Source organism: Rissa tridactyla, chromosome 19, assembly GCF_028500815.1.
Source record: "Rissa tridactyla isolate bRisTri1 chromosome 19, bRisTri1.patW.cur.20221130, whole genome shotgun sequence".
Taxonomy (NCBI): Eukaryota; Metazoa; Chordata; class Aves; order Charadriiformes; family Laridae; genus Rissa; species Rissa tridactyla.
This window is the reverse complement of record NC_071484.1, coordinates 4,234,726-4,262,691: the sequence shown is the minus strand read 5'-3', so window position 1 is coordinate 4,262,691 and position 27,966 is coordinate 4,234,726. Positions and strand designations below refer to the sequence as shown.

General features: G+C 61.8%; 1 protein-coding gene across 1 annotated transcript; it reads right to left on the bottom strand.

Moving 5' to 3' along the window:
- On the bottom strand, positions 1–27,966 carry MRC2 (mannose receptor C type 2). Its single transcript, XM_054224683.1, has 30 exons — positions 27,795–27,966; positions 16,281–16,679; positions 15,851–16,024; positions 15,455–15,619; positions 15,163–15,276; positions 14,272–14,415; positions 12,932–13,120; positions 11,587–11,741; positions 11,208–11,315; positions 8,744–8,859; positions 8,433–8,581; positions 8,095–8,312; positions 7,737–7,879; positions 7,212–7,314; positions 6,956–7,094; positions 6,640–6,675; positions 6,123–6,283; positions 5,484–5,551; positions 5,154–5,254; positions 4,889–5,034; positions 4,282–4,396; positions 4,031–4,194; positions 3,712–3,820; positions 3,009–3,247; positions 2,755–2,923; positions 2,408–2,557; positions 2,010–2,129; positions 1,466–1,645; positions 1,037–1,063; positions 1–240 (listed from the first exon to the last, which is right to left on the bottom strand). Exons 1-30 carry the CDS (start codon positions 27,883–27,885, stop codon positions 20–22), a joined length of 4,413 nt encoding a protein of 1,470 aa, XP_054080658.1. The 5' UTR covers positions 27,886–27,966; the 3' UTR covers positions 1–19.

Genomic DNA, 27,966 nt, shown 5'->3' with positions numbered 1-27,966 from the left:
CCCAGCGTCCCCCCTGCCGTTAGTCTTGCTGCTCGTTCATCTCCATGTCCGACACCAGGATGTTCTTCTCGGCGGATTCGCTGGGGTTGGAGGTGGTGCGGCTGTAGCGGGCGCTCTCGAAGGCGCCCCGCTCTGCGCTCCGCCGACGCTTGTACAGGTAGACGGCGACGCCCAGCACAGCGCACAGCGCCAGCGTCGACAGCACCACCACCGCGATGGCCGTCGTGTTCTCCGGCAGAGCTGCAGGGAGGGGAAAAGGCCAGTGAAAGGCAGCCTGATGTCTCCTGCCATCTCACCCTGTAAGAGGGGCTCTGGCTGGTGGGTCTCCAGCCGGAGGGGCAGGGCAGGACAGGACTGGAGTCTGTTTTGGGGACATCCTGCTCGTGGCAGAGCTCCCGGGGCCAGGCGGCCTCTCTGGGTCACTCCTGATGTGCGTGAACATCTGGCAGCTGCCTGGGATGGATCTTTGGGATCCCACCAGCAGATTGTTTGCAAGGCCACGTAGCGATAGGATGAGGGGCAATGGTTTAAACTAGAGCAGGGCACGTTTAGATCAGCCATTAGGAAGAAGTTCTTTCCACTGAGGGTGGTGAGACACTGGCCCAGGTTGCCCAGAGAGGGGGTGGAGGCCCCATCCCTGGAGACATTCAAGGCCAGGCTGGATGAGGCTCTGAGCGACCTGATCCAGTTACAGATGTCCCTGCTCACTGCAGGGGGTTGGACTAGGTGACCTTTAGAGGTCCCTTCCAACCCAACACGTTCTGTGATTCTATGTGGTGTCCATCCCCCAGCCTGGCCAGGCAGCGTGGGCAAGGGCAGGAGAGCCCGGCAAGGACCTGTCCAGACACACTCCTCCCTGGAGGGATGGCTCCTGCTGCTGGGGATTCCTAACCCAGGGCCAAAGCCACCTGGAAGAGGGATTTCCCACCCGCAAACACCATTTCTTTGGTTATTAATACAAGTCGCGCTGCAGCATGGCCCCCCCAACACCAGTTCCTGGTCCCAGTGCTGTGCCCAGGCCAACGGTGCCACTCACCTGCCCTGGAAAAGCTGCTCTCCTCCACTGCAACGACAACACGGACACATGAGTGCACAGCCACGGCACCCTCCCCTCTCCCCAGCGCCACCGGCCCCACGTCCTCCACCCCTCCCAGCACCGCACCACGCAGGCGCTGGGTGATGCGCAGCTGCGGGGGTCCTCTGGTCCTGCCCCACCACCACCCCACCGACCTCATCCTGCCCTGAGGCGTTCACCCAGCCACTGAGACCTGCGCAGCTTACCACTGAGCCCAGCGGAGATCTACAGACCCTGACACTGGCCCCCACAACCCCCCTACACTGGAACTGCCCAAAACACGTGGCTGGTGCGATCAACGGGACAGAGCTCTGCCCTGCAGCACCCTCCTCGGACCCCCAACTCACGCCACATCAGCCCAGGCGCCTCAGGGAAAAGCGGGGGCCCTACCTCGGGGGATCTTGCAGATGACCCCCATGGTGACGTTGGTGCAGGAGCCCAGGCGCCACACGCCGTTGCTGCTCTGGATCCAGTAGCAGCTGTTCTGGCTGAGCATGCTGGGCCCCGTGTCGTGCTGGCCCCAGTTGGAGTAGTTCACAGCGGTGTTGTCATGCCAAACCAAGGTCCCACCTGGCAAACAGAAGAATTAGGTCTAAAGAGGCATGCCCCATCTTTGTCCCAGTTCAGAATCATGGGGAGGTATGATGGGCCAGCAGGGAGGACCAGGGGCTGCAAGGCACTTTCCTGGACCTGCAGGCTCCAGCCCCTTGGAGGAGGCTCTGAGCTTGAAAGCCGCTACTCCCATCCCACCAAGCCAGAGGAGGACACACACGGCATGTCCAGCATGGCCTGAGGCAATGGGGCTCTTGGTCACACCATGGCATGAGCCCCCCCCACTGGTGCCACCACCAAGGTCTTCCTCTGCTCCCCGCAGACCTGGTGGGAATTCAGGGTGTTGCCTAAGGGAGACAAAACCTTGTTCCTTCCTTTGTACCTTTGGGGTTGAAGGTCATGCCCAGCCAGGCACCCTTGGATGGGCCCTCGTACGCCTGGAGGTGCTCCCACACAAAGACGTTCTCCATCTCGTCCTGGATAGACAACACCGTGCCACCAACTGCGAAGAAAAGAGTGTCAGGGAAGAGCCCGGAGCTCGGAGGACGGAACTCCGGAGCAGCAGTGCCCGAGAAGACAAAGCTGAGGAACCACGCACAAAACACGTGGGAGTTGGGGAACTCCAACAGGTAACAGTAAGGAGCAGATGGCTGACCAAGGCTGGACTTGGGCACAGGGACAGAAGTCCCATTCATACACCCACAGCCATCCTGGGGACCCCATCCTCTTCCATTTCCAAGGATGCATCACCCCCCTCCAGCCACCACAGCCCCCCCATACCTTTCTGGCACCTCCTCATGGCGTCCTTCTGCCCCAGTGTGATCTCCATGTGGAAAGTGTAGCAGTGGTCCCGGAAAGGGATCCAGGACGAGTCCTCCAGCGACTTGGGGCAGCTGCCGCTGTAGCTCCACTTGTGGGTGCGGGGGGCATCTGGGGAGCACACGGTGCATTGGGGGTGGGTGGGGGAGAACAGGGTGTCAGGGTCCCACAGCACTTTGGGGCACCCAGCCCTGCAGGGATGCGCATGGAGCTCCAGAAGGTCCCCGGTGGGATGCCATCTCTAACCCTTGGTTGCTCCCTACATGTTCTGCCTCCCGCCAAGCCCCCGTGTCCCCCCCGGGCAGCACCTGCTCGGAGCTGGCAAATGCCTCCCTGCAGCTTGGTGTCGCAGCCGGCCGTGCGCCAGCTCCCGTCCGCGTCCATGTAGGAGCAGCCGGCGACCTGCTGGGGCTCCCCGTCCTGCCAGTTGGTATAGAAGAGGTTCTCCTCCGTCAGCCATGAGTAGCTCCGGCCTCCCTGGAAAACCAAGGGGAGGAGAAGCTGGGGAGCTGCTGTGACCCCTTGGGACCCCCCTACCCGAGTGCCTGCCTCCTTCCCTCACCTCGTCGTTGGCCAACCCGATCCAGAGCGGAGCCCGCAGGCTGCTGACGGCCTGGGTGAGGAAAGCCTGGCTGTAGGGGTCAGGGATGGTGGCCAGGGTGGCATTGAGGGTCTCGCAGAGCAGCAGCGCCTCGTGCCACCTAAGGGGTTTCTGCAGGATGCGGTAAGTGCTGTTGTGGTAAAAGAGGGTGCCGGTGGGCGAGGGGGGGTACGGCGTCCGCGCGGGGCTCAGGGATGGGTCTGGGGGAGCAAAGAGGCACGGTCAGAAGGCACGGAGGACATTCCTGCATCCCAGCGCTCACCCCTTCATCCATCCTCCGCCAAGCTGGGGTGTCCCTGACGGCACTGTGCATGGGGCACGTAGGACACCCTGGTGTAACCGGGGAGGACGGAGAGGCCACATCCCAAAGGGTGATGAACAGTGACACCCTGGTGCCATCCCCACCCTGAAGCTCTCCATCAGGATGCAAGTCCCTATAGCACACGCCGAGCCAGGCTGCTTTGGGGGTGGCCCATGTATCGCTGGGACCAGGGACACCCCAAAGTCTGTCTCTCCAAGCTCCCGCAGTGCCCTGAGCCCCCCTGAAGCTGAGCCCTCCTCCCCAAGCTCCCCAGCTACAGCCCCACCACAGCATGGGGCACCAGGGCAGTGGTGGCAAGTCCCCAGCGAGCAGAGGCTGGGCTGTCCCCCCCGCCCCCCCTACCGATGCTCCGCTGGCAGATGTAGCCGTGCTTCTCCTCCAGGCAGCTCCGGTCGTCCCAGCGCCCCGTGAAGTGGGGGGGTGAGCCGTGCCACACCACCACGCAGTTGGTCTGCACAGCCAAAGCCGCAGGGTCAGCACTGCCCTCCGCATGGTCATCCCACCCCCACGGACAACCCCCCCACAGGGACCCGCCACCCTGCCGGGCTGGATCCTGCTGCGCCTTTGGAGATCCACCCTAAAACCCTCCATTCTCATGGTGGGACACAGGGATGAGACCTTCCCAGGGGATGGGGGATGCTATGGGAGGGGTCTCACTCACCGGCTTGTCGCGGGGGCTGGAGGCGCCGCAGCCCGAGGGCTCGCCAGGAGCCCAGCTCACGTGCCGCAGCGGCTCGCCCTCCACCCACTGGAACTCCCTCTGGGCGTCGTGGAGGCCGATCCAGAGGTCGAAGGAGATGTTGGGCAGCATGGACGTGATGAAAGCTGCAAGCAACAGGCGAGGTGCTGGGGATCAACCCCCCCTGGCAGGTCCCCGGCCAGCGGGGCCGGTGGGGGCAGGGGGAGACCTACCCTGCTCCAGGGGGCTGGCGATGGTGGCCAGGACGGCGCCCTGGCTCTCGCACGCCTGCTTCGCCTCCGGCCACTTCACTATCTCGGCTTTGTCGTGGCCATTGAAACTGAAACACTGCACGGGCAGGGGCGTGGGATGGTCCAGGGGGTGCAGCCATCCCCCCCACCCCGAGCCCTGCGCCCTCCCCACTCACCCACCCTCTGCAGCCCCATTCTGCCCCAACGGTCCTTCTCCCCTTTGTGTCCTCATGCTGGCTGGTCCCCCAACCCCATCCTGCACCCCCACCCCACGGTGTGCTTCTCTCCCAGCATCCCTGTGCACGCACCCCCATCCCAACCCCATCCTGCACCCCCACCCCACGGTGTGCTTCTCCCCCAGCATCCCTGTGCATGCACCCCCATCCCAACCCCATCCTGCATCCACCCCCCCCCAAAGTGCGCCTCTCTCCCAGAACCCCTGTGCACGCACCCCCAGCATTTCCCCCAAAACACGCATGTGTTCCTCTCCACCCTGCCACTTCTCAGTCCCTGCCACCCTCCTCCACAGGGCTGGGGGAAGGCCAGGAGGTGGCCGCCCCCTCTCTGTCCCCTCTCTGTCCCACTGTACCTTGCTGAGGAAGGGAAACCAGCCGCGGGGACAGCCCCCGCTCGTGGGAGCGGGCAGCGGCGGGGGGGAAGGCTTCGCCGCCGTCCCGTTGCTCCGCTTGCAGATGTAGGGCAGCGCCGTCAGGCACTTCTGGTCCCCCCAGTCCTCTGCGGGGAGGGACAGGCCGGGCATGACCCCCCCGCTGCACGGGGGTAGGGGTGTCTCTGCTCAGCCTGCGACCCCCGGCCCCCCCAGAGCCCCAGCACGGCTGGGCCCGGCCCCTCACCTCTGCTGGCCGTCATGTACACGCACTTCTTGTCCTTGTTGATGGGCCGGGGCTTGCCCGGCGCCCAGGAGACGAAGTTGAGGAGGGACCCGTCGGACCACCTGGGAAAGGCACCAGTGGGAGCACGAGACCGAGCAGCGAGCTGGCAAACGGGACCAGTCGCACGCCCTAACTGGGAGCATACCCCACCACTGCCCTCCCTTGGGTGAGGAACCTCCATCCCAGCACCCCAGGATGAGACCCCCGAGATGCAGGCGCTGAGCCAGTGTGAGAGCTGGGGACGGTGGCACGGGGACAGGCAGGGACGCGGCGGCTCGGTCTCCAACTTACTTGAACCTCCCGTCGTTCTCGTAGGTGTGCAGCCCGATCCACCAGTGCTGCTCCTGGCCCCTGGAAAACTGCACGCCCAGACAGGACACATCAGTGTCCCCTGCAGGGACTGGGTGTCCCTGGGGACAGCCATGGCCACCCTGGGCACAGGGACAGGGCAGCCCCCCTGCAGCAGAAAGCATCGCCTTGTCGAGCCCCAAACCCGCACCCAGGCACCGGGACCTGCTGCCACCACGTCAACACCCATCATGACCTCAGCAGAGCCAGGCTGTCCCCAAATAATGTCCCTCCAACTAGACTCGGGTAGGTTTAGATCAGCCATTAGGAAGAAGTTCTTTCCACTGAGGGTGGTGAGACACTGGCCCAGGTGGCCCAGAGAGGGGGTGGAGGCCCCATCCCTGGAGACATTCAAGGCCAGGCTGGATGAGGCTCTGAGCGACCTGATCCAGTTACAGATGTCCCTGCTCACTGCAAGGGGGTTGGACTAGATGGCCTTTAGGGGTCCCTTCCGACCCAACACATTCTGTGATTCTAAGGCAGGGAGGGAGCAGCCCGGGGAGGCAGCGGAGCCCAGGGAGGTCCCCATCCCCATCCCCATCCCCGTCCCCATCCCCATCCCCGTCCCCATCCCCCTGGTACCTTCTTCAGGTTCTGTCCCAGGAAGCGCAGCTCGGCCTCGCCATGCACCGACGCCAGCTCGGCCTGGAACCAGCTGCAGATGCGCTGCGCCTGCACCCAGGTCGAGTGGTGCTCGAAGAACTTGTACTCGGCATCCTGGTACTTCACCCACTCTTTGCTGCCTGCAGGCAGGGACCGGTGTCACGCCGTGGCTGTGCCACCCCCTGCCACAGCCAGCAGCGCCCGCCACCCTCGGTCCCTTGGTCCCCCATGGGTTGGGCTGCTTTGCTTTCACCTCTCTCCTGCAGGGAGAGGGTCTGCATCCAGCCGAGGGGCCTGATCCTGCCCGGTCCCCACAGCCATGCCATGCAGCAAGGGGCAGCAGGATGCCTGGTCTCCCCTCCCTCCTATGACCCGACACAGGATCCATTCTCCTCTGGATAACGCTGCAGGATACCCTGCAGGGACTGTGACGGGGTGGCAAACACCTGGGGAGGATGGTCTACACCGAACGGACACACGGCCACGGCCAACGCACCTTGGGTCGTGATCTCCGGCTCCTTCACATCAGCACCTGGCGAAAGGGCAAGGAGAAGCCATCAGCGGGATGCGGGGCTGGGATGCTCCCGCTGAGGCTCACCTGCAGGCTCTAAGGGCGAGATGCTCGCCTGACTACCCCCGGGATGGGCAGCACCTCTCCCAGCCCCCGAGTTAGGACTCATCCTTCCATAAAAGCTCAACCCTCGGAAGGGAGATGACGGCGGGTTCCCCCACGCCTGCCCCACCATTCCACAGCCCATCTTCCACCGGGCTATTCAAAGCTGAAGGGTCTGGGGGGCCTCCTCGCTGGGTACCTTTGGGCAGTTTGCAGATCCAGTCCAGCTGGGCTTCGCACTGCATGGGCATCCACTGCAGGGAGGCCAGGTCCAGCACCGCGCAGGTCCGGATGTCATCGTCATCGTAGTTACTGCGGTCAAAGTTGTGGTAGAAAAACTGGGGGTCGAGAGAGACAGGCGGTGTTGGGCATTTCCACCAGCGCCGGATTTGCCCCCTCCCTGCACCCCAAATGCCAACGGGATTCATTTTGCCGCAATCCCCCCCCCGACTCACCCCCAGCCCGTCGCTCCACCTCCAGCTCCTGTCCCCCGCGGGGTCCCGCCGGTTCAGGCCGATCCAGAACCAGTGCTGCTCGTGGAGCTCCGGCTCCGACTCCCTGCGGGGAGCCAGGGGGAAGGGTGAGAACACAACCCCCCCCCCTCCAAACCGGAGATTTTTATATTTATATACAAATATATATTTATAATTTGGGCTTTTTTGGTTTGTCTTCAAAGCCCGCTGTCCCCACAACACTCAAAGGCAGGAGCTCGGATAACAGGCACGCTGGCTCAGGGCTGAAGGAGTTTTAAACCCAAACTCCATCCCCAAAATCACACCGAATTTCCCGCGCTTCTCCCACGTGCCCTCTTAGGTGCAGCCACGCCATCTGATGCACCTTCTGCTCACAAGTTTGCGCTCAGGGAGCCACATCCATGCCCTGTCCATGCATCCACGTGCGCCAGACCACGCGGGAGGGCTGTGGGCTCGTGCCAAGCGCACTCGGGCAGCGGGACACGCGCTGGCGCCGCAGCCTCTCACCCGAAAATCTTGTTGAGGGTGTTGGCGACAAAGTGCTCCTCCTCGTAGCTGCCCAGGCTGAGCAGCTGGGCCCCCAGCTCCCGGCAAAACTCCTGCGCCGCGATCCACGTCTTCTTCTCTTGCAGTTTCTCAAAGTTGAACACCTGGGGAGGGAGGAACCGGCAGCGGAGGGGGCTCAGCACAGGGAGAGGAGCAGAGGATCGTCCCCCACCGTGCAGCATCCCGGGGGCACGCTGCCACCACCCAGCCCGAACCAGGCTCGTGGGGTGCAGGCTACCCTTCGGAAGCACCGAAACATGCTGCTTCACCCTCCCTGCACCCCCACGGCGGCCAGGGCGACCCCCTCAGCACCCCTCACCTTGTAGCAGTGACGGAGCTTGGAGTCGGAGCTCCATCCCAGGGGGCAGGCGGCGGCGAGGCTGGGTGTGGGGTAGGGACCGGGCAGCTCGGGGTTGACCGGGGTGCCCAGGTTCTGCCGGCAGATGTACTTGGCCTTGAAGGTGCTGCAGTTCTTCACCTCCCACAGCCCCATGGAGCTGCCGGTGGCCAGGGCCACGCAACCGCCCTTGTTGTAACCTGGAGCGCTCGCAGGAGCGGGGAGGATGGCAGCCTTAGGGTCGGACCGCGCCGGGTGGCACAGCCAGCACCCACCACGCAGAGGGGACATCCCCATCCCACCCATGGCCGCCCCCTTACCGGGCTGGTCGCGGTTCCAGTGGGTGTACATGACCTCGTCGCCGCTCAGCCAGCGGAAAGCGCCCGTCTCGTTGATGTCCTGCAGTGCTGTCCAAAAATACTCCCCGTCCCAGCCATAGATGAGGCTGCTGACGTAGGCCTGCTCGAACCTGGAGGGATGGCGAGAGCGGGCGATGCTGCGAGAGATGCCGAGCACCCCGCGCCACCCCAGCCCGCGCATGAGCCATGGACCCGACCCGCTGTCGGGTCACCCCCCCTCCTTTGGGGGGCTCGTTTTGGGGCAAACCCACCACCGCTGACGTTGCACTGACCTGTTGGTGATGGTGACCAGCGTGGAGCCGTAGTCGGAGCACATCTTGCGGGCGTCGCTGTAGGGGACGCGGTCCTCGCCCAGCCAGAAGCAGGAGGGGCTGTGCCACTTCCAGCCCTGGGGACAGGGGGACAGGGCACGTCCGCCACCGCTCGCCCCAGCCCTCCCCAGAGGGACAGGAGCCAAACCCGGGGGGTGAGAGCAGCGTCCTGTGTCCCCTGCTGCCACCTCCGCCTTCTCCTGGGAGGTCTCCTGCCCCCGGCCACCCCGGCTTGACCCTGCTCAGCTTTGAGCTCTAACAAGCCCCCGGCCCCAGAGGACATGGCTGCAAGGAAAACAAACACCCAGGCGGCTTCAAAGCCAGGGAAACGGCTCTCCCTGCCAACGTCCAGCCCCGGCCGGGGCGCGGGGAGGGGAGCACAATCCTCCTCTATACGCTGCGGGGCCGAATCCAGCACGAGTCCCACCGCAGCCTGCTTTAATCCCCCGCCTTGTTGATGTTGGAGACTCTCCGGGGCCGGAGACACAATAGCGCCTGTTTTCTGCCAGAGAGGGGAGCGAGGTGGCCCCGGGGCTGGCAGCGGCGTGGGGAGGGACGCGGGGGGCTCATCCGCGAGAGGGGACACGCACGTGATGGAAGAACGAGCCCGGGTGGGAAGAGCAAAGGGGCTCAGCCGGGGAGGCCAAGTGGCCACAGGCTCAGAGACCCCCCTGGCACAGCAGGAAGCATCACGGGGGTTTTACCCCTGGGTCCCCCGGCCACTGGAAGGCCAGTGGGGGACACGTGCCATCTGCAGCGTCATCAGCACAATGGGGAGGGAAGCAGGAGAGCAGCTTTGGGAGGCCAAGAGGAAAATGACCCCCAATTCCATTTTTTTTCCCCGAGTTCCTGCTCCTGCCGCCTTTCCCCAAAGTCAGCAAACCCAGGCACAGACCCACCCACAGCCCCTGCCCTGGGCTGGGTCCCACTGGGAACAGCACGGACACCCCGAGAAGCTGGGAAAGGGGCCCAGAATGGGACAGTGCAGGACCCCGTTGTCCCCAGAGGGGCCCAGATGTCCCCAGAGGGGTCCCCAGCCAGCCCTGGACCTCAGCACCGCTGAAGTCGCAGGGGTGCTCTCCCACACACTGAGCACCACAGTGAGCCCCTGTGATCCGACAAGGGGCCAGGATGGGACCATCAACCCCAACTGGTGCCTCCAGCCCCCGATCCTGGCATGGTCCCACATCCCCCTCCGGCTCCGCCTTCCCCATCACCCAAACCTCCATCCCCCATTGCTTTGTTGAAGGCTGTTTCAAAAATAAAGAGGTTTTGAAAAGAGAAAGAAAAAGCAGCAAAACCACCAAGAATAACCAGCACAAGGGCTGGAAAGGACCGGAATCAATCCTCCGAGCAAGATGCTGCCTCCTCTCCATCAGCCTCTGCATCTGGGTGGCAAATGGCCCCGCTGAGGATGAGGAGGGGGAGGAAGGATGGGAAAAGGCCTTTTCTCAGTTCATTTATCACTCCCGGTTTGTCTCCCAGCGGGTGCATCTCTCTGCTGGGCACCCAGGGCCACAGTACGACTGCAGCTGGAGAGGCAGGAGGGAGTTAAATCCGTGTGGGGACATCCCGTAAGTCCTCAGGACTGCTGCGAGGACGGGTGGTGGTGGCACATTGCCACCAAGCACCTCGTTCCCAGCACCCACCAACACCAGGGCTCCTCCAGCTCTGGCTGGCAGCCCCCCGAATCCAGCCTGGCTGCCCTGCTCCCCCCCGAGCCAAGCGGCTGCTGGGGTTTGTCTCTGCTGCGATGGGGTAAAGACCTCGGAGGAGCCTGGTGGCACCCCTGGGAGCCGGCCCCGAGGGGCTGCTTGCTAGTCCGAGCGCGAGCCGGCTGGCTTTGAAATGCTGGGAGACGTTCAAGAGCGGCGGCGATGCCAGGCTCGCCGCTCGGAGACTTTGCAAAGAGGCACAAAAGCGACTTCCCAGCAAGCGTGGGAATGGGGCGGCCTCAGCCCCGCTCGACCGCTGGGGAAACTGAGGCAGAGCACGGTCTGGGTGAGAACCTGCCGATTTGGTGACCGTCTCCCCAAAACACCTGTATCCTGCCCAGGGAGCGCAGCCTGCCATCGCGGGGCTGGCAGCCATCTCCGTCCCACCGGGCTCCCGCACGGAGCAGCTTTGCTGCCGGGTTTTGGCACAGAGAGGGGAAAAAAAATGAACATCCCTGCTGGCAACCAAGCACAAGGGGGAGGATCTTGGACGATAGAGACGTGTTTTGTCCCAGTTTATTCCCGCAGCCTCATGCAACCACAGAAGCGAGGGGCTCAGCAGCCCCGGGCACAGACCCACAGATCTGGGTGCTGCTCGCCAGGGCTCCCCAAAATGGTCTGGGGAGAGGTCCCCCGCGACCCTGAAGCCCTGAGCATCAGGCAGAGCCGCGGAGCAGCCAGAGCCACCTCCCGACCCACGTCCCCCTCACCTTTCGGCACCCGTGGTCGTCCTCCTCCTTCTCCTGGCTCACCCGTCCGGGCTTTTTGCAGATGGACGGCAGGGTCTGGTTGCACGGGCTGTCGTTCCACCTCCCTTCCTGCGCAGCGGGGAGAAGAGCAGGATTCAGCCCAGCCGCCAGCCCGGGGAACTCCCCAGCCCATCCACCCCCACGCTGGGCCCACAGACTTCCCTTCCCTACATCGAATCCCTAAGGATGCCGTGCTGGATCCCTCCCATCCCGACAGCTGGGATGAGATGCATTCAACCCCAGCCGGAGATGCTCCCCGAGGTGTCCCTTCCCCGGCCATGAGGACGCTGCAGCGCTGTCTGCGGAGGTGCGGGATGAACCCCCCGCCCTGGGCTCTCACCGGTCCCCAGATGGTCACGCAGTCTTCCAGGCTGTCGCGGAAGTTGTTGGGCTCGAAGGGGTGCCAGTAGGTGAACCTCACGGGCGTCCCATCCGACCACTCAAAGTTCATCTGCAGCTTGAGGTCATTCAGGCCAATCCAGAGCTCCTCCACGTCTGCCAAGACAGGAGGGGCAGGGGGTGAAATTCCCTCTGCCTGCCTGAAACCTTGCAGAAACCCAACGTGAGCCCCCGTGGTGGGACCACAGCTCCGCAAAGCATCTGCCAGAAACCCCTGCAGGTGCTGCAGGGCTCAGCCCCTAATCCCAGCCATGCAGGGAGAGGGCAGGGCAGGCAGGAGAGGGCAGGGCAGGCAGGGCAGCTCCTGCCCACAAGGACAGGCCCCCGGAGCAGGAAACACACGACATTCGCCAGCGGTTTTCGGAAAGGTGCTGGCAGCAGCAACACGATAAATTCCGGACCCGTGGGCTCAAGTCCAGCAAGCTACTGGTTTTCAAACATTCCCTCCCATCCCCATCGCTCCTGGCCTGGGACCACCAGCACGTCGCCCTCCTTCCTCCACCCTCCTTTGGCTCCTGCCTCCCTGGGCACTAACTCCCTTCAGCCCCCAGCCCCTCCCCGGTCCCCGCTGATGTCCGGGTCCCCGATGTCCCCATGGTGAGTTTTGCTGCCAGGCTCTTCCCCTGAGGAGCAGGGATGGGCCGTGGGCTTGCGGGAGCGCATCACCTGGCTGAAGGGGCTGCATTCGTACGGGAACAGCAAAATGCCAGCCAAGGGCGACCCTAATGAGGGGTGGCACCAGCGGGGTCCGGAGGATGGTGGCGTGGGTGCTCCCCTGTACCACCACACACGATTGCTCAGGCTGGAACTTCCCAAGTACCGTCCCAGCTCTGACACATCCCGACACCGAAACTTCAACCCAATTGCACCTGGGTGAAGCCACAACTCACAAAAGAAACCTGGGAGGCAGTAGGCAGGAGTTCCCCCTTCACTTGACCTGCTGCAGGGGACACCCGTGTCCTGGGCAGATTTAGCAGTAAGAGGTGCAGCCTCCTCCCAGCAGGACCTTTTTTTCCTTGTTTTTCTACATTAACCAACTGGGACTAGCATCATTCCCAACTGCAGCCACGTATTTTCTTGCCCAGCGGTGCAGCCTCCCAGGAACGGCTTTTACACTTACCGGATGGAGGATGTGCCCGGAGCACGGGCTCCTCTGAGCAACACGTCACCTGCCGGACTGGGGTCTCCGCTGCCTTCGCGGCCAGGAATCAACCCAACTTTGCAGCCTCCATCACACAGAGGTCACCTCCCCAAAAATCAGACGGGCACAGCGGGCTCCCCCTTACCTTGCTTGACCTGCTTGGTGACGAACTCCAGCTCGGAGAGGGTGTGGATGCTGACCAGGTCCCCCCCGCTCCGCAGGCAGGTCTTCTTTGCCTCCTGCCAGCTCTTCTTCTCTCCCACCAGGCGGTAGCAGTTGGACTGGAAGGGCTGCCAGCTGGGCTCGCAGTCCACCTTCACCTCCGACCACGAGTCTGGCAGGACACAAAGCAGCCCGAGGGCTCCCCTCCCGCTCTCCAACCCTCTGCTTGGCAGGGAGAGGACCTCGGGCAGGGACCACAGTCCCACGGGGTGCTCAGGAGACCAAGCTAAAGCAACGGGGGAAGGCTACGGCCAAAACATAACGCGCAACAGCAAGGTGCAGGCAGCGGTGGCTTTAGAGCTCCAGGGACAAAACTAAATCCCTTTTGTTTGCCGAGGAGCGATAGCAGAGCGGAGAGCACTCCGTCCCCTGGGGACCTCCTGCTCCTCTCGATCCCTCCCACTGCTGGTTTTGGCTGGGATAGAGTTAATTTTTTTCACAGTGGCTGCTATGGGGCTATGTTTTGGACTTGGGCTGGACACAGAGTTGATAACACAGGGATGTTTAAGTTACTGCTGAGCAGCGCTTGCACAGAGTCAAGGCCTCTTCTGCTCCTCGCCCCACCCCACCAGTGACTGGGCTGGGGGGGGGACGAGGAGTTGGGAGGGGACACAGCCGGGACAGCCGACCCCAGCTGCCCCCAGGGCTATTCCATGCCATACGACGTCATGCCCAGTATACAAAACTCAGGGAAGAAGGAGGAAGCCCCCCTTCATCACATTCAGAGTGATGGCATTTGTCTTCCCAAGTCACTGTTAAGCGTGATGGAGCCCGGCTTTCCCGGGGATGGCTGAACACCCGCCTGCCCATGGGGAGCAGGGAATGAACACCCCCTGTTTTGATTTGGTTGCGTGCACACTTTTTGCTTTACTTATTAAACTGTCTTTATCTCCACCCAAAAGTTTTCTCGCTTTTACTGATTCTCTCTCCCATCCCATCGGGGGGGAGTGACCGAGCGGCCGTGGGGAGCTTAGTTGCCGGCTGGGGCTAAAGCCAACGCTCCCCTCCCGCTCAACCCGTAATTTCACCAAGCGCTTCTCGGGGGATGCTCCTCGGGGAGAACCTTTTCCAAAATCTAGGCCGCCCTGGGGAGCTCGACCACTGCTCCGCACATCCAGGGTGCCAGCAAGCTGGGGACACCATGGGCATCTCCACAGGCTGCTCCGGCACGCCGGCAGCATCCCCTGAGCACGCCAGGACGGGAACACACCCGGCTGGGAGACAGGACTACCCATTCCCGGTGCTGCCCACTCCCCCGCTCACCCGTCAGGAAGGGGTCGGCGGTGGCGTTGGGCTTCTTCTTGCAGACGTAGGGGAGGGCGATGCCACAGTCGCGGTTCTGCCACCCCCCGGAGGACTCGGTGCGGATCACCCCGCAGTTCTCCTCGCTGGGGTTGTCGGGCTGGTCTGGAAAGTGGGGTGAGGGGGCGACACGCTGCTGAGGAGCTGGGGCAGAGCCGCCAACGCTGCCCAGGCAGGCAGGGCACCGTACAAGGGCCGGCGCCGGCAGAGCACAGCTCTCCCTGCTCCAACACCAGTAAAGACCTATTTATTTTGTTGTTTCGCATGATGAAGATGTGACCTCACATGCCCAGGATTATTTATTGTGCCTCGATGCCCGAGGACCTGGAGCATCGCTATTTTACCTACCAATGTTGGATGGCAGTTGTGGGGGGCACATGATACCAGACCTGAACTGTCCCCACATGTCCTCCAAGGGTGTCACTGTCCCCAGGAGTGCCTCTGGGTGACAGCACTGGGCACAACCAGAGCAGCCCTCGCAATGGGTCCTTCTGCCCCCCTGAGCGCCCCAGGGTTAGAGATGGGTGTCTGCAGTTGGGGACCTCTCCTCAGCTGCGCCCCAGCACCGAGCTAGGATGCAACGACCCTCCAAACAAGGGTGCTCAAACCCAGGTTACCCACAGGGCTACTGAGGGTCTGCGGGAGGACAATTCCCCCTCCAGCGCCCTGTGTCCCCCCTCCAGCTCCTCGGATGCCCCAGGCTGCTTCGCAGACCCATGAGTCTCTCCATCCCCAGGCAGCAAGGGGACACCCCACGGCAGCCCGGGCCACCTGCCCTGCCACGGGCCCATCTCCGGTGGTCACAGGCTGTTCCCCAGCCCCCCCATCCCCACCGTATCCCCCGTGGCTCACCGCTCTCCCAGTTGAGGTACTTGAGGGGTGAGTTGTCCGACCACTGCCAGCCTCCGTTGATGTCCAGGTCGTTGAGCCCAATCCAGAGTGTGGAGCTGTACCCCGTCAGCAGCCCTGGGACCGTGGGGCAGGATCAGTCCCCCTGGCCCCAACTGAACCCCCAGCCCGTCACCATCCCCAGACCAACTACCCAGGTCAGGCGGAGTAACCTGGCACCGGTGATGGTCACAGTGCCACCAGCTCTGCCCCAAGTGAGGACAACGGGTGCTCAGCCAGGCTGCCATCATCTCACCGTTGATGTAGGTCTGCTCGTGGATCTCGGTGATGCTGAGCAGGTTGGCCCCTTGCTGCTCACAGCTATTCCAGGCCTCCCGCCACGACAGCGTCGACTGGAAGTTGAACTGGTAGCAGCTGTTGGTGAGGTGGTCCTTGTCCCAGAAGGTCTCGCAGTCGTTGCCTGTGAGGATGAGCACAGTGAGCACCCAACACAGCCCCATCTGTGGCTCCAAAAACCCCCAATAACCCCCAAATGCAAGACAAAAAGAAGCCAGTGGGGCTGCGCCGGCACCGCTGGCTGCTCACAGGAGGAGGGATGAGCCAGGAGGGAAGGGGACAGGCAGGAAAGCCCCCAGGAGGGATGAACATGAGGTTTCTGCTTTTCCCCATGGGACGCATCCCCCGCACTTACTCTTTATGGGGCAGAAGCCCCATCGCTCGTCCTTGCCGTAGTCCTGGGTAGTGGCACACCAGAGATGGCCGTCCTCCCGCCCCGTGCTGGTGCACTCGTGAAACCACTGGTTGTCGTACTTGAAGGGGATGGTGCAGGGCTTCCCGTGCGAGTTGCCCTGGATGGTGTAAATCTCTGTGGGGGGAAAGAGGAGCCCTTGCTTGAGGCTGCGTCTGTGGGGGGCTGGAGGGAGGCGAGGGGCAAGGGGTGCAGGGGGCTCAGTGCAGGGGCTGCGTCCTCCCTGGGGCTGATCCCCATTGCACCGATTCTGCCCGGTTTTGCAGACAAGCTGCCTGGGCAGGACCCCATCGCTGCAGCACTGTGGCCTCAGCCCACGTTGCGGGGCTGGTTTGGGTTACAGGGTTAACACTAATGCCCAAGGAGGCATTACCAGAGTACGGCACGGAGCACAGATCCTCCTCGGTGCCGTATGTCCTCCACTGCGAGCCGCGCGCCTGGTCGCCCCTGTCCGTGGAGGAATTGCCCGGGCGGGCGCCGAGATGCTGGGAGAGCTGCTCCCCGAGGCCGCGGCAGCTCCAGCGCATGTTGACGGACTCGCGGTCACACTCGTAGGTGGCCAAGGGGTGCAGCCCCGCTGTGGCGTTGGCCCCATGCCACGACACCCCCAGGCACTGCATGGCCCCCACGTTGAAGAGGCGATTTCGCGAGACCCATTTCCACTGCTGGGCCGGGGCGCTGGCGTTGCAGCCCTTGGTGAGTCTCACCAGCGAGTCCTTCGTCTCCAGGCAGCCCTGCGCACCCGCGTTGTAGATGAGGAAGACTTTGGAGTCTGGGGAAAAAACACAGGGAAAGGGTTAAAGCATCGCTGGGGATTCTGCGTCGTGCCACGCATCGCCCCCAGCCCCACCAGAGCATCCTGGCTCCCTTTTCACGCAAGTTTTGGGGTGCATCCCTGTGCAGAGCATCCGGCACGCTGGGGACCACTGCTTCCCTGCGTAAAAAACCCCAGGGTTTGCCCCGATGCCTGTCCTCAGGGTGATGGTCTCTGGGCAGGGTGACACGGATGGGTGTTTGCACCAAGTGTGGCATCCCTGCAACGCACCAACAAGCGGCTTTTGGGCATCGGAGCCAGGGCAAAGAGCTCGCCCGCTCTAACAGCGTCAGCAAAGCCATTTAAAATAGAGTTCCCATCGGCAGCGCTCGGCTGCAGCATCCCGAGGCATCGCAACGAGCCCCAGAGGAGCCCACGCCAATGGCTTCGGCACCGTCCATCTGCTCCGGGCGGAGAAAAACAGAGCGGGGAAACAGAGAGCGCATCCATCATTTTTATGTCTATTTGGGGACCTGTTAAAAAAATTTGCGGAGCAAACAAGAACTTTTGGGGAAGGTCTCCCATCGCGTGAACAGGGCGTGATGGAAAATGCCTGCACGCAGCCGCAAATCCCGCGGGCTCGGCCCCAGCAAACACGAAACGTCGCCTCGGGACCCTCCGAAATCCCAGCCCAGGCGCTGGGAGGCGGGAGCAGAGCGAGGGGAAGCGCTGCCAGCAGATAAAGCGCTCGCGCAGCTGCGGAGGGGAGAAAGGCTGATCTCAACCCCGGCTCCACGCACGTCCCGCGGTCCTGCCCGCCGCCACAGCCCAGCCCCGCAGCCCCACGGCGACTCCCCGACCCCCAGCATCACCAAGGGCCACCCCAGCACCTGAATCCAGCACAAAACCTCTATAAACCAGCAAACCCAGGACATCTCACTGGGACGCGTTGCTCCAGCTGACGTGTCATTTTTAAAAGATAACTTTATTGCTTCAAATGCTTCTTTCTAAGTGAAAAAGCCGCCCCCGGGGCTCTGCGCAGCTGCTTCTTGCCCCAACGCCCCAGCAAAAACCTGCCCAAAGCAGCACATCAACAAGACGACTTTTGTCAGGGTTTTTTTTTGTTTGTTTTAAAAGCAACTTACTTTTTTTTTTTTTTTTTAACACGACAAGCATTCACCAGAAGTCAAAGCGAACTCACGGGCCCCGCTATATTTAGCTTTGGTTTGCTTTGGTTTTTTGCCATTGTATGAATTTTTTGGGCTGAAAAAGGTTTTCATTTCCCATTCCCCCGCAACCTCACCCTGCCCCAGCTATGTTGTTACAGGCGGCTCCGGCACAGTCGAGCAACAAACATCTCAGCCCAGCGAACCTTCCCGACTTGTCTCTGAAAAGAGGAAAGAAATGGAGGAAGAAGGACATTTCGTTTCAGAGCTTCTGCATCGACCCGGCTCCAGAAAAGAAATGACGCAAAAGGCCCGTTGCCCAGCCGAGATGACATCAGCGATGACCTCAAATACACAGAAGTGAAGGCCGTTCGCACGGCGATCTCCGGGCAGCAGACTCTGCGCACGCACAACAGAAAAAGGCAGCGACTGGAAGAAGAAATGCTTAATTTCTCAGAAAGTATTTTTCAAATCATGGCGAGTGAAAAAAAATAAGCAAAAAATTCAGACGGGGCCAATTTTGGCTGGCTGAAGCTCAGGTCCCTCAAACGGGTGCTGGTGTTCCCCCAACTGGAGCTGGCTTGATCCTGACCTGGACATCGGGAGACAGGCTCATCCCCCACCAAACACCCATCTCACGTGCCAGCATCACCCGTGGCATCACCCAGCCCATCGCTCGCCCCTTCCCGCATGCGACCCACCACCACCACGGGGACACGGGGCAGGGGGTGTCTTTGAGCACTTCTGAGGTGATGCAGCATCAGCGCCGTGACCCGCTGGACCCAAGTACCGGCGCTCGGGAGGGATGAGACCTCCCTGGGTGACAGGCTGTGCCGCAAGGAGACGAACACCGGCACTTCGGTACCAGGAATAGAAAAAGCTGTTCTACTGCCAGCACCGCCGTGGCCGTTAGCAGCAGGGGTCAGCAACGGGACACCCTCCTCCACTTATCTGCTAACCCGGCTGCGTAAAAAAATTAATAGCCTGTCGGAAAAGCCCTGGAGGCAGCCCCAGGAGCCAGCGTTGGGGTGCTCAGCGCCGCATCGGGGCTGCACGGCACCAGGCAAGGGCGATGCTCAACAGCAGCCACGCAGCGGCACGGTGCTCGGAGGAAGCTGTCCAGACTGGAGGAGGCAGTCCCGGGGCCGGAAAAGCACAAAATATCATTTTACTCTAAAAAGAGAAGAGCTGGAGGTAGGAAATTATAGGCTAAGGGTTTTGGGCTGCCCCCGCACCCCGCAGGCGGCTCGGCTCAGCCCCTTTGCTCAAAGCAGGCAGAAGAGGGCATCAAATGGCCCCCTTGGTCCTTGCGGAGTCCTGGAGGAACAGGAAAGCTTTACCATCAGCTCAGCCCTCGCACCTCCCCGGCGCTTCCATCTTCTCCCCCTGCAAAAACCCCCATGTGCCACAGGTGGGGAAGCTGCTCCCGGCAAGGCTGGAGCCAGGGCCGGGGGGGGACGACCAACACAAGCTCAACACATGTCAGCAAAGGCACCTTCTGTGCTTCACCCAAAATATGCTTTTCTTTCCCTTATTTACAGGGAATTCGGGGCTGACTTGACCCCCACTGGTGTCCACGGCACTGGCAGCGGTGCTTGGTCCAGCCCCTGATGTGCTGAAAGGAGCTTCCAGCCTCCCCGGCCGATGGGGTTCGAGACCTACGGAAGAAACGGCTCCCCAGGGCACCGACAGTCTTTTTTTCCATGGTGCCCCTTGCTTCGGCCAAATCCGGGCTCTTCCCGACCATCTCCCAGCTGTCACTCGTGCAGAAACCTCCGACACGCGGCTGCAGAGGCCACACCACCGAGCACCAGCCCGGCTGCGGCTGTCTCCAGCTCCACAACGACGCTCAGCACCGAAACCAAGCGCCCGAGTGAACTCTCCCTGCTCCCACCCGGCTACAGACGGACGGGATGGATGTGGAGTTGGGTGGGATGGGGACAGTTTGTATTGATGAATCCCTTCTCCCAGCCTGGTATCCCGCAAAGCAAACCCAACCCTTGCAGGAGGCAGCTCCGGAGGAGCATCCCAGTGGGACTGGGAATGTCCCCGTCCCTTCCAGGGCGCCCTCTCCTGCACTGCCCTCCGCAGCCATGGCGCAGTGATGGGCGACTCCTTTCAGAGATGCTCCTCGGGTTTTCACACCCACCCGCAGACTTGAAACCCCCCGGGCAGAGCTTCCCAACCCCCTCCGGCTCCGGAAACCCAACCAGGGCAAAAACACTGCCAGATCCTCCTCCCTGCCCCGAAGAGGAGCTGCCTGCACTGCACAGCCTGTGCCTCTCCCTCCTGCACCCTACACCTTCCCCGCAGCGCCAGCTCAGAGCAGCTCTGCTCCATCATCTCCTCCTCCTCCTCTGCGGAGGAACTGTGAAAGCAAAGGGAAAACCCACGCTTTCAGCGAGGATGCTGTCTTGTCCCAGCCACGCAGACAACTGGATGCTGCCTCCGGCTTACTGGTACGAGCACGGAAACCAGCCGGTGCTACAAGACAGCGTGATGGTGGGGAGCTGGGGCTGCGAGCGAGACTCCGGCTCTGCCCGCAGAAACGCTCTCCTTTCCCACGGGGGAAACACCGGGACGCTCGCGCTTTGGCACAGCGGGAGAAATCAGCCTTGGCACTGGCGGCTGAATGCCGAAGAGATGGAGAAGCCGCGATCCTTTGGGGCAGCTCTCAAGGGAGGTTTTACACCCCATGCCCACCTCCAGGTTCTCTCTTTTTTTTTTTTTTTTTTTTTTTTTTTTTAAATTAGAATAAGCACCTTTTTAGCCAGCAGAAAGTCTGAACCGGAGGGAACTCAGCTCAACCCTTCCCACAACAGCTTTACCCACAGCAAAAAAGGAAAGATTCACAGCCTACAATTTTGGGGACCGTGGGCAGCACGGGATGAGAGAGGCGACGGGGAGGCTGCAGGGGACAGAGGTGGCCATCGGTGGTGGCAGACACAGAAAGCACTGCGGCACGGCGTGGATGAGTGTCCTCGGCATCACCCTGCCCCGAGCATGTCCCAGCCCGGCCACCCACACCAGGACACCCACAGCACCCCTGCTACGTTGCATTGTCGCCCTCCCATCACCAACAACACAAGCTCCGGCTAGACCCCGGTCCTGGTTATCCTGGGCTGGAGCAGCTCCACGGCTCGGATCGGTCCCGGTTATCCTGGGCTGGAGCAGCTCCACGGCTCTGATCGGTCCCGGTTATCCTGGGCTGGAGCAGCTCCAGCGCTCTGGGCGCAATTTCATCCGACCAGAGCCGAAAGCAAACGCTGGCCCCAGCATGGCAGTGCCGCTCCGGCTCTGTGCCCATCCCCTGCCACCCCCTTGGCTCCTCCGCGAGTCTCATCGTGGCACCCGCTCAATGGCAGAGCCCTTCGTGCAGCTCCGGGGCTGCACTGGGGCTCACCCCGTCCTGCAGCCGCCCCAGCGAAGGTGCTCCCTGCCCGACGCTCTCACTCAGGATCGCCCTTTATTTGGGGTGTCCCGAAAAAAACAGCTCCAAGCCTGCTTGTGTGGGAGGCTGAGCACACACAGAGCAACATGGATGATCCCCTCCTCAAAGGTTTCTGTGCTGCAGACGCGGCCGGGGAGGTCGCTGGCTCCAAACCACCCGGCACATCCTCCAAGCCTGGCGCGGTGCCCCCCAGCCACGGCAGCAAACGGGGCTCTACTGGAGCTCCAAGAGCCGGGAGCTCCTCAGGAGCCGCAGACCCCCACGCGAGGAAAGCAAACCTGCTAACGAACGCCTTCATTCGGATTTGTGAGCCCACGCAAAAGTTTTACCCAGAACATCCTGCAGCAAGAAACCCACCCTTCGCTCGTACGGTGCAGAAAGAAACCTCCTTTCAGCCTGAACCTCCCAGTTCCACGTGCTCCCCCCGCACTGGGAAACAGGGCACAGCAGCCCCAAGCCACTTGCTCCAAACCACCGGCTTTTTAGCCTGTTATTGCTGCCCGAGGGCGAGCAGCGGCTCCGAAACCCACATGGCAGCGATGGAGGAAAAGGTGCGGGAAGCAGTAGCTCATTCACAATAACCAAGGTGGGGACGCACCAAACTCGGGGAGGGGAAGATCAGCAACAGAGAAGCAAAACCCCCTGGAATAAAAAACAACATTAAAAGAACCAAAAAGAACCATTCTATTCTATGAAAAAGTGTTGCTGGTTGAACACAGGAGGGTTTCTCCAGACAGAGCGAGGCTCCGCCGCCAGCAGCCCTGCAGGAGGGGAGGGAGCTGCCGGGACGGGGACAGACCCGGCCCGAAAATTCACCCTCCGGGAACACCCGGGAGCGCAGGACCCCAGGGCTGCCCCCCGGCACTGCGCCCGCCGGCTCCACTGATGGCTGCAGCAGCGGCGCGGAAAAGCCCCAGCTCCATCTTAAATTCTTCCTGGAAAGAAGCTCCCGGCAAAGCCCAGCGTTGCCACCGCTGGCATTCGCACGCCATCCGCTGACGCCATCCCCAAGGTCTCGGCGTAGAGAGAAGAGTAAAAGCATGGCCGCTGCCACAAAGAGCAGTGATTTTTGGCCCGAGGAAGGAGCCTGTGTGCCCCTCCAAGGCCTCAGAAAGGGACGCGGTGATAGGAAAAGCAGCGGCCGTGCCCGCGGGAGCTCCCGAGGGCAGAGCTGGGGCATCCCTGCTGCCATCGACCACGGGGCGCGCAGGGAGGGCAGCACTCCTCCGTCTCCCCCCCAGCCGCTTCTGGGCATCCATAAACTCTCTGCAACCCCTAAAAGAGGAACTTCAGACTAAAAAAAATAATTAAAAGGGAAGGAAACACAGACGGTACCAGCAGCCCCATGGCACGCCATGAGCTTCTGGCTCGGGACGGGGCAGTGGCACCGCTCCCGTCTGCTCGAGAATCGCCGGCAGACACCGACCCCCCCACCTTCAACGCTCCTAAACTCGTGGTTTGCATCAAACCAGCGATGCTGCCCGACGTCCCGCAGGCTCATCCCAACCCAGCACATCCCCGGGGCTCGGCTGGGGCCGGACTCGGCCAAAAGCAGCTCCGGGCACTCCAAGCCAAGCTCCGGAATAAAAGTGAGGGGTGGTTGTTTTGTTTTTAAAATAAACCTTGGGCAATCAGGGGCAGATCTCTGGTTACAGGGAAGAAAGGGAAGCTCCCGATGGCCTGGTTGAGGGTATGAGGCAGCAGGACCTGCACTTGGAGCCCAGAAACTCCTCTTGGCTCGCCCAGCGGCGCGGAGAAGCTGCTATTTATATGGTGGGAGCCGTACGAGACGAGCTCCTTACTTGGCTGCGACCATGAAGGCTACCTACCACCCTGCTTAGTCTCTGCTGCCTCGCAAAGGTTTTGGACGGGGTCCACATACCGCGTTTCAGCCTCTCTGCAGACATTAGCAAGTCCATTCTCCCCGCACCCTGTCTGGGATGCGGACGAATAAAGGTCCAGCTGTTTTCCACGGGGGATGCTCGCCCCTGGGCAGCTCAAGTGACTCACTCGCAGCTGTGGCAGGGGACAAGGGAGCCAGGAGCCCCAGCATCCACCCTCCGGTACCCAGCAAAGGGTGGAAAGATGTAAATCTTCCCCAAATTTCCCCCAGTTCCTCTCCAGCCCCCAGCCCCACAGCGGCTGCACGCACCCAGAGGTGGAAATCCCAGGTTTGCCGCCTCCCTGGGAATGCAGGAAGGCAGCGCCGTCCATCGAACGGGCTCCAGCTGGGATGGAGGAGTGCGACGGACCCCCTGAGAGCACGGCCAGGAGTGGCGACGGAGGGGGCTCCCCCCTGCTGGGACACGGTGCCAACGTCACCGTGAATGTCCTGTCCCACACACGTCTTCTCACCCAGCCACAAAATCTTGGCACCGATTCGCCTCCGATTTGCTCGCCCCAAAGCATCTCCCACCGGTAGCACAGACCACCCCGGCCAGCAAATTCGTGGTCACGTCCGGGGGTGCGATGTGACACGCAGGACAGCCCCGACATGTGTCCCCATAGACGCGGTTCCAGCACAGTTGGCCGAAACCCAAAATTTTCAACACTACTAAAGAAACTCCCCAAAAGAAGTAGTAAAAAAAATACGACCCAGAGATTTTTCCTCCCTTGTTTCTCCACCATTCCTGATATTAACACCTCGAGCGGCACCATCAGGGTCTCCAGACAAGCGACCCCCCCTTTTTTACCAAGGCCAAGCACATCTGCACAGCAAGGATCAGCCCCTGGTGTCCCACAGCTTTTTTTTTTTTTTTTCTTTTAATTAAAATGTCTAACACACAACTTCCCACCGGGTGCTCTTTCCCTGCCTCGTGCCCAGCCCTCAAGGGCAAGACCAGGGTAAATGGGGCTGTTCCCTGCAGAGCCCAAAGTCGCCGTGTCTGGATTCAGGCGGAGGAAAAGGCTCGATCTCCCCGTTCGTGGTCTCAGCACCATCCTGCAAACACGCTGTTTTACATGGAGAAATCCCATTTATGTCCCCGTTTCGGCAGCACGAGGTGTAAATCAGGACCGAGCTCTCACCGGGATGGGGATGAAGGGAACATCATGCTTGAAAAACGCCCCGTACCCCCTGCAAACACCCAAACCTGTGCTCCCGGGCTAAAGAATAATCCCAAGAATTTGCAAGTCAATCCACTAATCATTTTCTAATCCTTAATTAATTAAAGATGGGTCCTTTAAGACAGGGAGCATCTGTGCGGGTCTCTTCTGGGCTGTGAGTAATCTTAAGAATGAGAAAAATGTCGATGCTCCGCAGTCTCGGCACAGTTCAAATTAATTAAAATCCTGCTCCCTCGGCTGCACGTGAAGAACAAAATTTTACAAATTGCTTGAACAACCCTTCGAGGAAACGGCTGGGTTGGGACGGGCTCGCGAGGACGGCCGCGGCGCACGCTCCCAGCGGAGAACCGGCTGCGCTGGAGGGAGGCGAGCGGGGTGCGACGCACCGGGGAGCAGCGCCGGGACCCCCGGCAGAGCCGACAACTGGGGCAACAACCCCTTTCTGAGCACCCACCCAGGTACCACAGCCAGAGTCTCCCGCTACGGATCTACCAGCTGGAAAAGATGAGTTAGCAGCCGGCAACCGTACCCCCTCCGCAGCCATCTGCGTTGATTTCGGGGCAAAAAGTTTCCCCAGAGAATATTTAAGGAAGAGGGAAGGCAGGAGCGTGCCTCTGCCCTGCAGGGAGAGGTGAGAAACCCAGCCAGAAATAAAGTGGAAGAGAGAAACCCGCAACGTGGCTTCAACCATCACTGTCCTCTCGCGCGCCACTAAGGTGTCCCGGGGCAGCACCTTCACCTGGGAAACCTCCCGGGGCCACCGCACCGCCCTGGGCGGCTCTGGGGGAAGGGGACACTTTTGCTACCCAAGGCTAAGTCTCTTTTGCTTTTCATTCTTGTAATTCTTGCGCAAGCGGCCACCCCGTGTCCCCGTCCCGCCCGGCTGGCTGCTGAGCGTGCCGGGGCGGCGAGGTCCCCGGCTGTCCCCTACACCCCGCCAGGCACCGAGCCGCTGGGCTTTCAGCCGCGAAGCCGACACCTCCATTCCCCTTTCCTGCTCCCAAATAACCCAAAGAAGCCCGAGTTACAACTTCTTGGAGCTGCGTTTGCCGTGCAACGAGCCGTTTCCATTGCAAAGAGGAAAACGGGGAAGGAGTTTCACGCAAAGGCGGCTCTGTTTGTTTTACAGGCTGGAAATTCTTCCCCGGGTCCCCTTCGCCCCCTCCCCTCGCCGCAAAGCCCGGGTGGCCGCAGGCACTTGGTTGCACACCGGGGAGAAGCTGATCCAAAGCATCGGCAGCGCCATGTCCCTGCACCGACGCGGGGACCTCGTCCCTCCTGTAGCCATGGTGGGACGGGAGCTGCTGCCTCAGTTTCCCCACGGCAGGAGCGTGGGTGCTCAAGCCGTGGGGCAGAGATGGGGCAGGCGGGAGCAATACCCCATCGAGGAGCCACAAACCTCCTGCCAAAAGCCTTGCTCCGCCTTCCCGGCTCTCCTGAGGGCGAGGATTTGGCACGAACCCCTCAAGGAAGCGTCAGCTCCCTGGGGAACCCAACGCCGTCTGCCAGGCCAGCCCCCACCGAGGGCGTCCTTGCAAAGAGCACTCGCTCAGGGGACTCCTGGGACTAACCCACCCCGATCCCAAAATCCCAGCCAGGGTCCTTTCCGAGCTGCAAACCCAGCCTGGCGCTAGGGGACCTCGGATGTGCCACCTCCATCGGCGCCATCCCCTGTCCCCTTCGCCCACTGGGTGCGAGCCGGGGCGATGCTGGGGAGAGCAGCGGAAAAGCGGGGATGGGGTGGGGGGACTGCGGGCGTCCGTGCCCATGGGCCAGCGGGACGCTCAGCGGGAGCAGCGCGGCACGGGGCCGGAGGCAGCTCAAAGCCGCCTTGTTCCTCGCCCTGCCCCGGCGCGGGGCCGGCTGCCACCGCGCTCCCGCCGGCACAGAGGTGCCTCTGTCCTCCGGCTCGCGGCACTCGCCAGACCTGCATCCCACCGACATTTTTCAGGGCGAAACAGCCAGAATCGGTGCTTACAGGTAGCTAAGCCCTGCTGAGACCAAGTAACCCCCTTAAAAGCCACAAAAGGAGGAATTCAGGGCCCTCAAGGAAATTATGGGGAGGTTGAAGAGGAATTCAGCTGCGGAACCTTGGAGGGTCAGCTGAAATGTCTCCAACCAGCAGCTGAGATGTCTCCAACTGGCAGCAAACCCCAGCACCGCTCTCCTGGACGCCCCAGGGAATGGGGGGCTCCTTCCCCATCGCCGCCTCCTTCCTCCATCTCTCGGACAAGCAGTTTCTCCCAGCCGTGAGCCTCCAATCCCAGGCTGGATCCCTCACTTGGGACTGTCGCCCAACGGCATGACCATGAAGCGACAGCAACCCCGGGTTTGCCCCTCGCAATGCCCAGCGGCTGCTGCTGCGCCGGCGGGGAGAGGGGAAAGCGGGGGGCAAGGGGGGAGGAAGGGAGCGGTGCCCTCCCATGCTGCCGTTTCCAAATCTGCTTTGGATTTGCTAAACGTCCTCTAATAAAATAGGCCAAGGGTTTACAGTTATTATCGTTCAGGCAAAAGTAGCCAATTTTGCTTTTTTTTAAAAAAAAAAAAAAAAATTTCTCAATAGGGCCAAATTAATCCAAGGAAGCCAAAAAAGCTGTTCCTCGCTTCTGTGCTAGACTATCCTGGGGTAAAATGTGTCTCAAATGGCAATTCCAGGGACCGTCCCGAGGAGCCTCAGGCATCTGGCACATGGTGTCTTCAGAAGGTTTTAAACAAAAAAAAAGAAAAAAAGAAAAAAATACAACCCGTTGACTTTATTGTGAGAATTTACGAAAAGAAAAAAAAAAAAAAAAAAGTCTGCGAATTACCCACTCGGGCCCCGATCCCGCGGGGGGACTTTTCCAAAGGATTAACACGGCGGGAGGAGGAGGGGGGGGGGGGGTGTCAGGATGGGAGAGGGAGGAAACCTCCAACAAAACACTTCGGCCCCTTCCCGACCTCCCCCTCCGCCAACTGCCCTCCCCGGGGAGACAAAAGGCCGGAGCGGGGCCGCGGGGCGCTGCGGGCCCCCGGCACCCCCCGGCGCCCCCCCCGGGCTCCCCCCGCGGCCGCGGAAGCGTTTCCGCCGGTCTTGCCAGACGCTGCGTGGCCGCACGGCGCGGGGAGTTAAACTGAAAATAATAAAAGCGAGCGAAAAGGCGACGGAACGGGGGAGAAAAACCCGACGCGGCCAAACGGGAGAAAACAAAACGCGGCGGAACGAAGCGCGACCGGAGGAGGATGAAGCAAAACAAACGGCGATAAAAGCAAATAAAACATCCCGGGAGGAAATAAACCGGAGCGATGTGAACCGCGCCGGAGCCAAGCGCCCCCCCTCCCTCCCCCCCCCGGGCAGCGCCCCGCGGAGCCGGGCTGGGGGGGGTCCCGCATCCCTCCCGCGCTGCTCTCCCGCCTTTCCCCCGGTAATTAACTCAAGTGGGGGGGGGGTGTCGGGGTAAGGGGGGGTCCCACCTGGGTGCGCAGCGCCGAGCACCAGCTGGAGGCCGAGGAGGCAGCAGAGGGGGGCGCGGAGGGGCCGCGGTCCCGCCGAGCCGCGCCCCATGCCCGGCGCTGCCCCGCTCCGCTCCGCTCCGCTCCGCTCGGGGCCTCGCTGCTCCCTCGCCGGGGCCGGGGGACGGCGGAG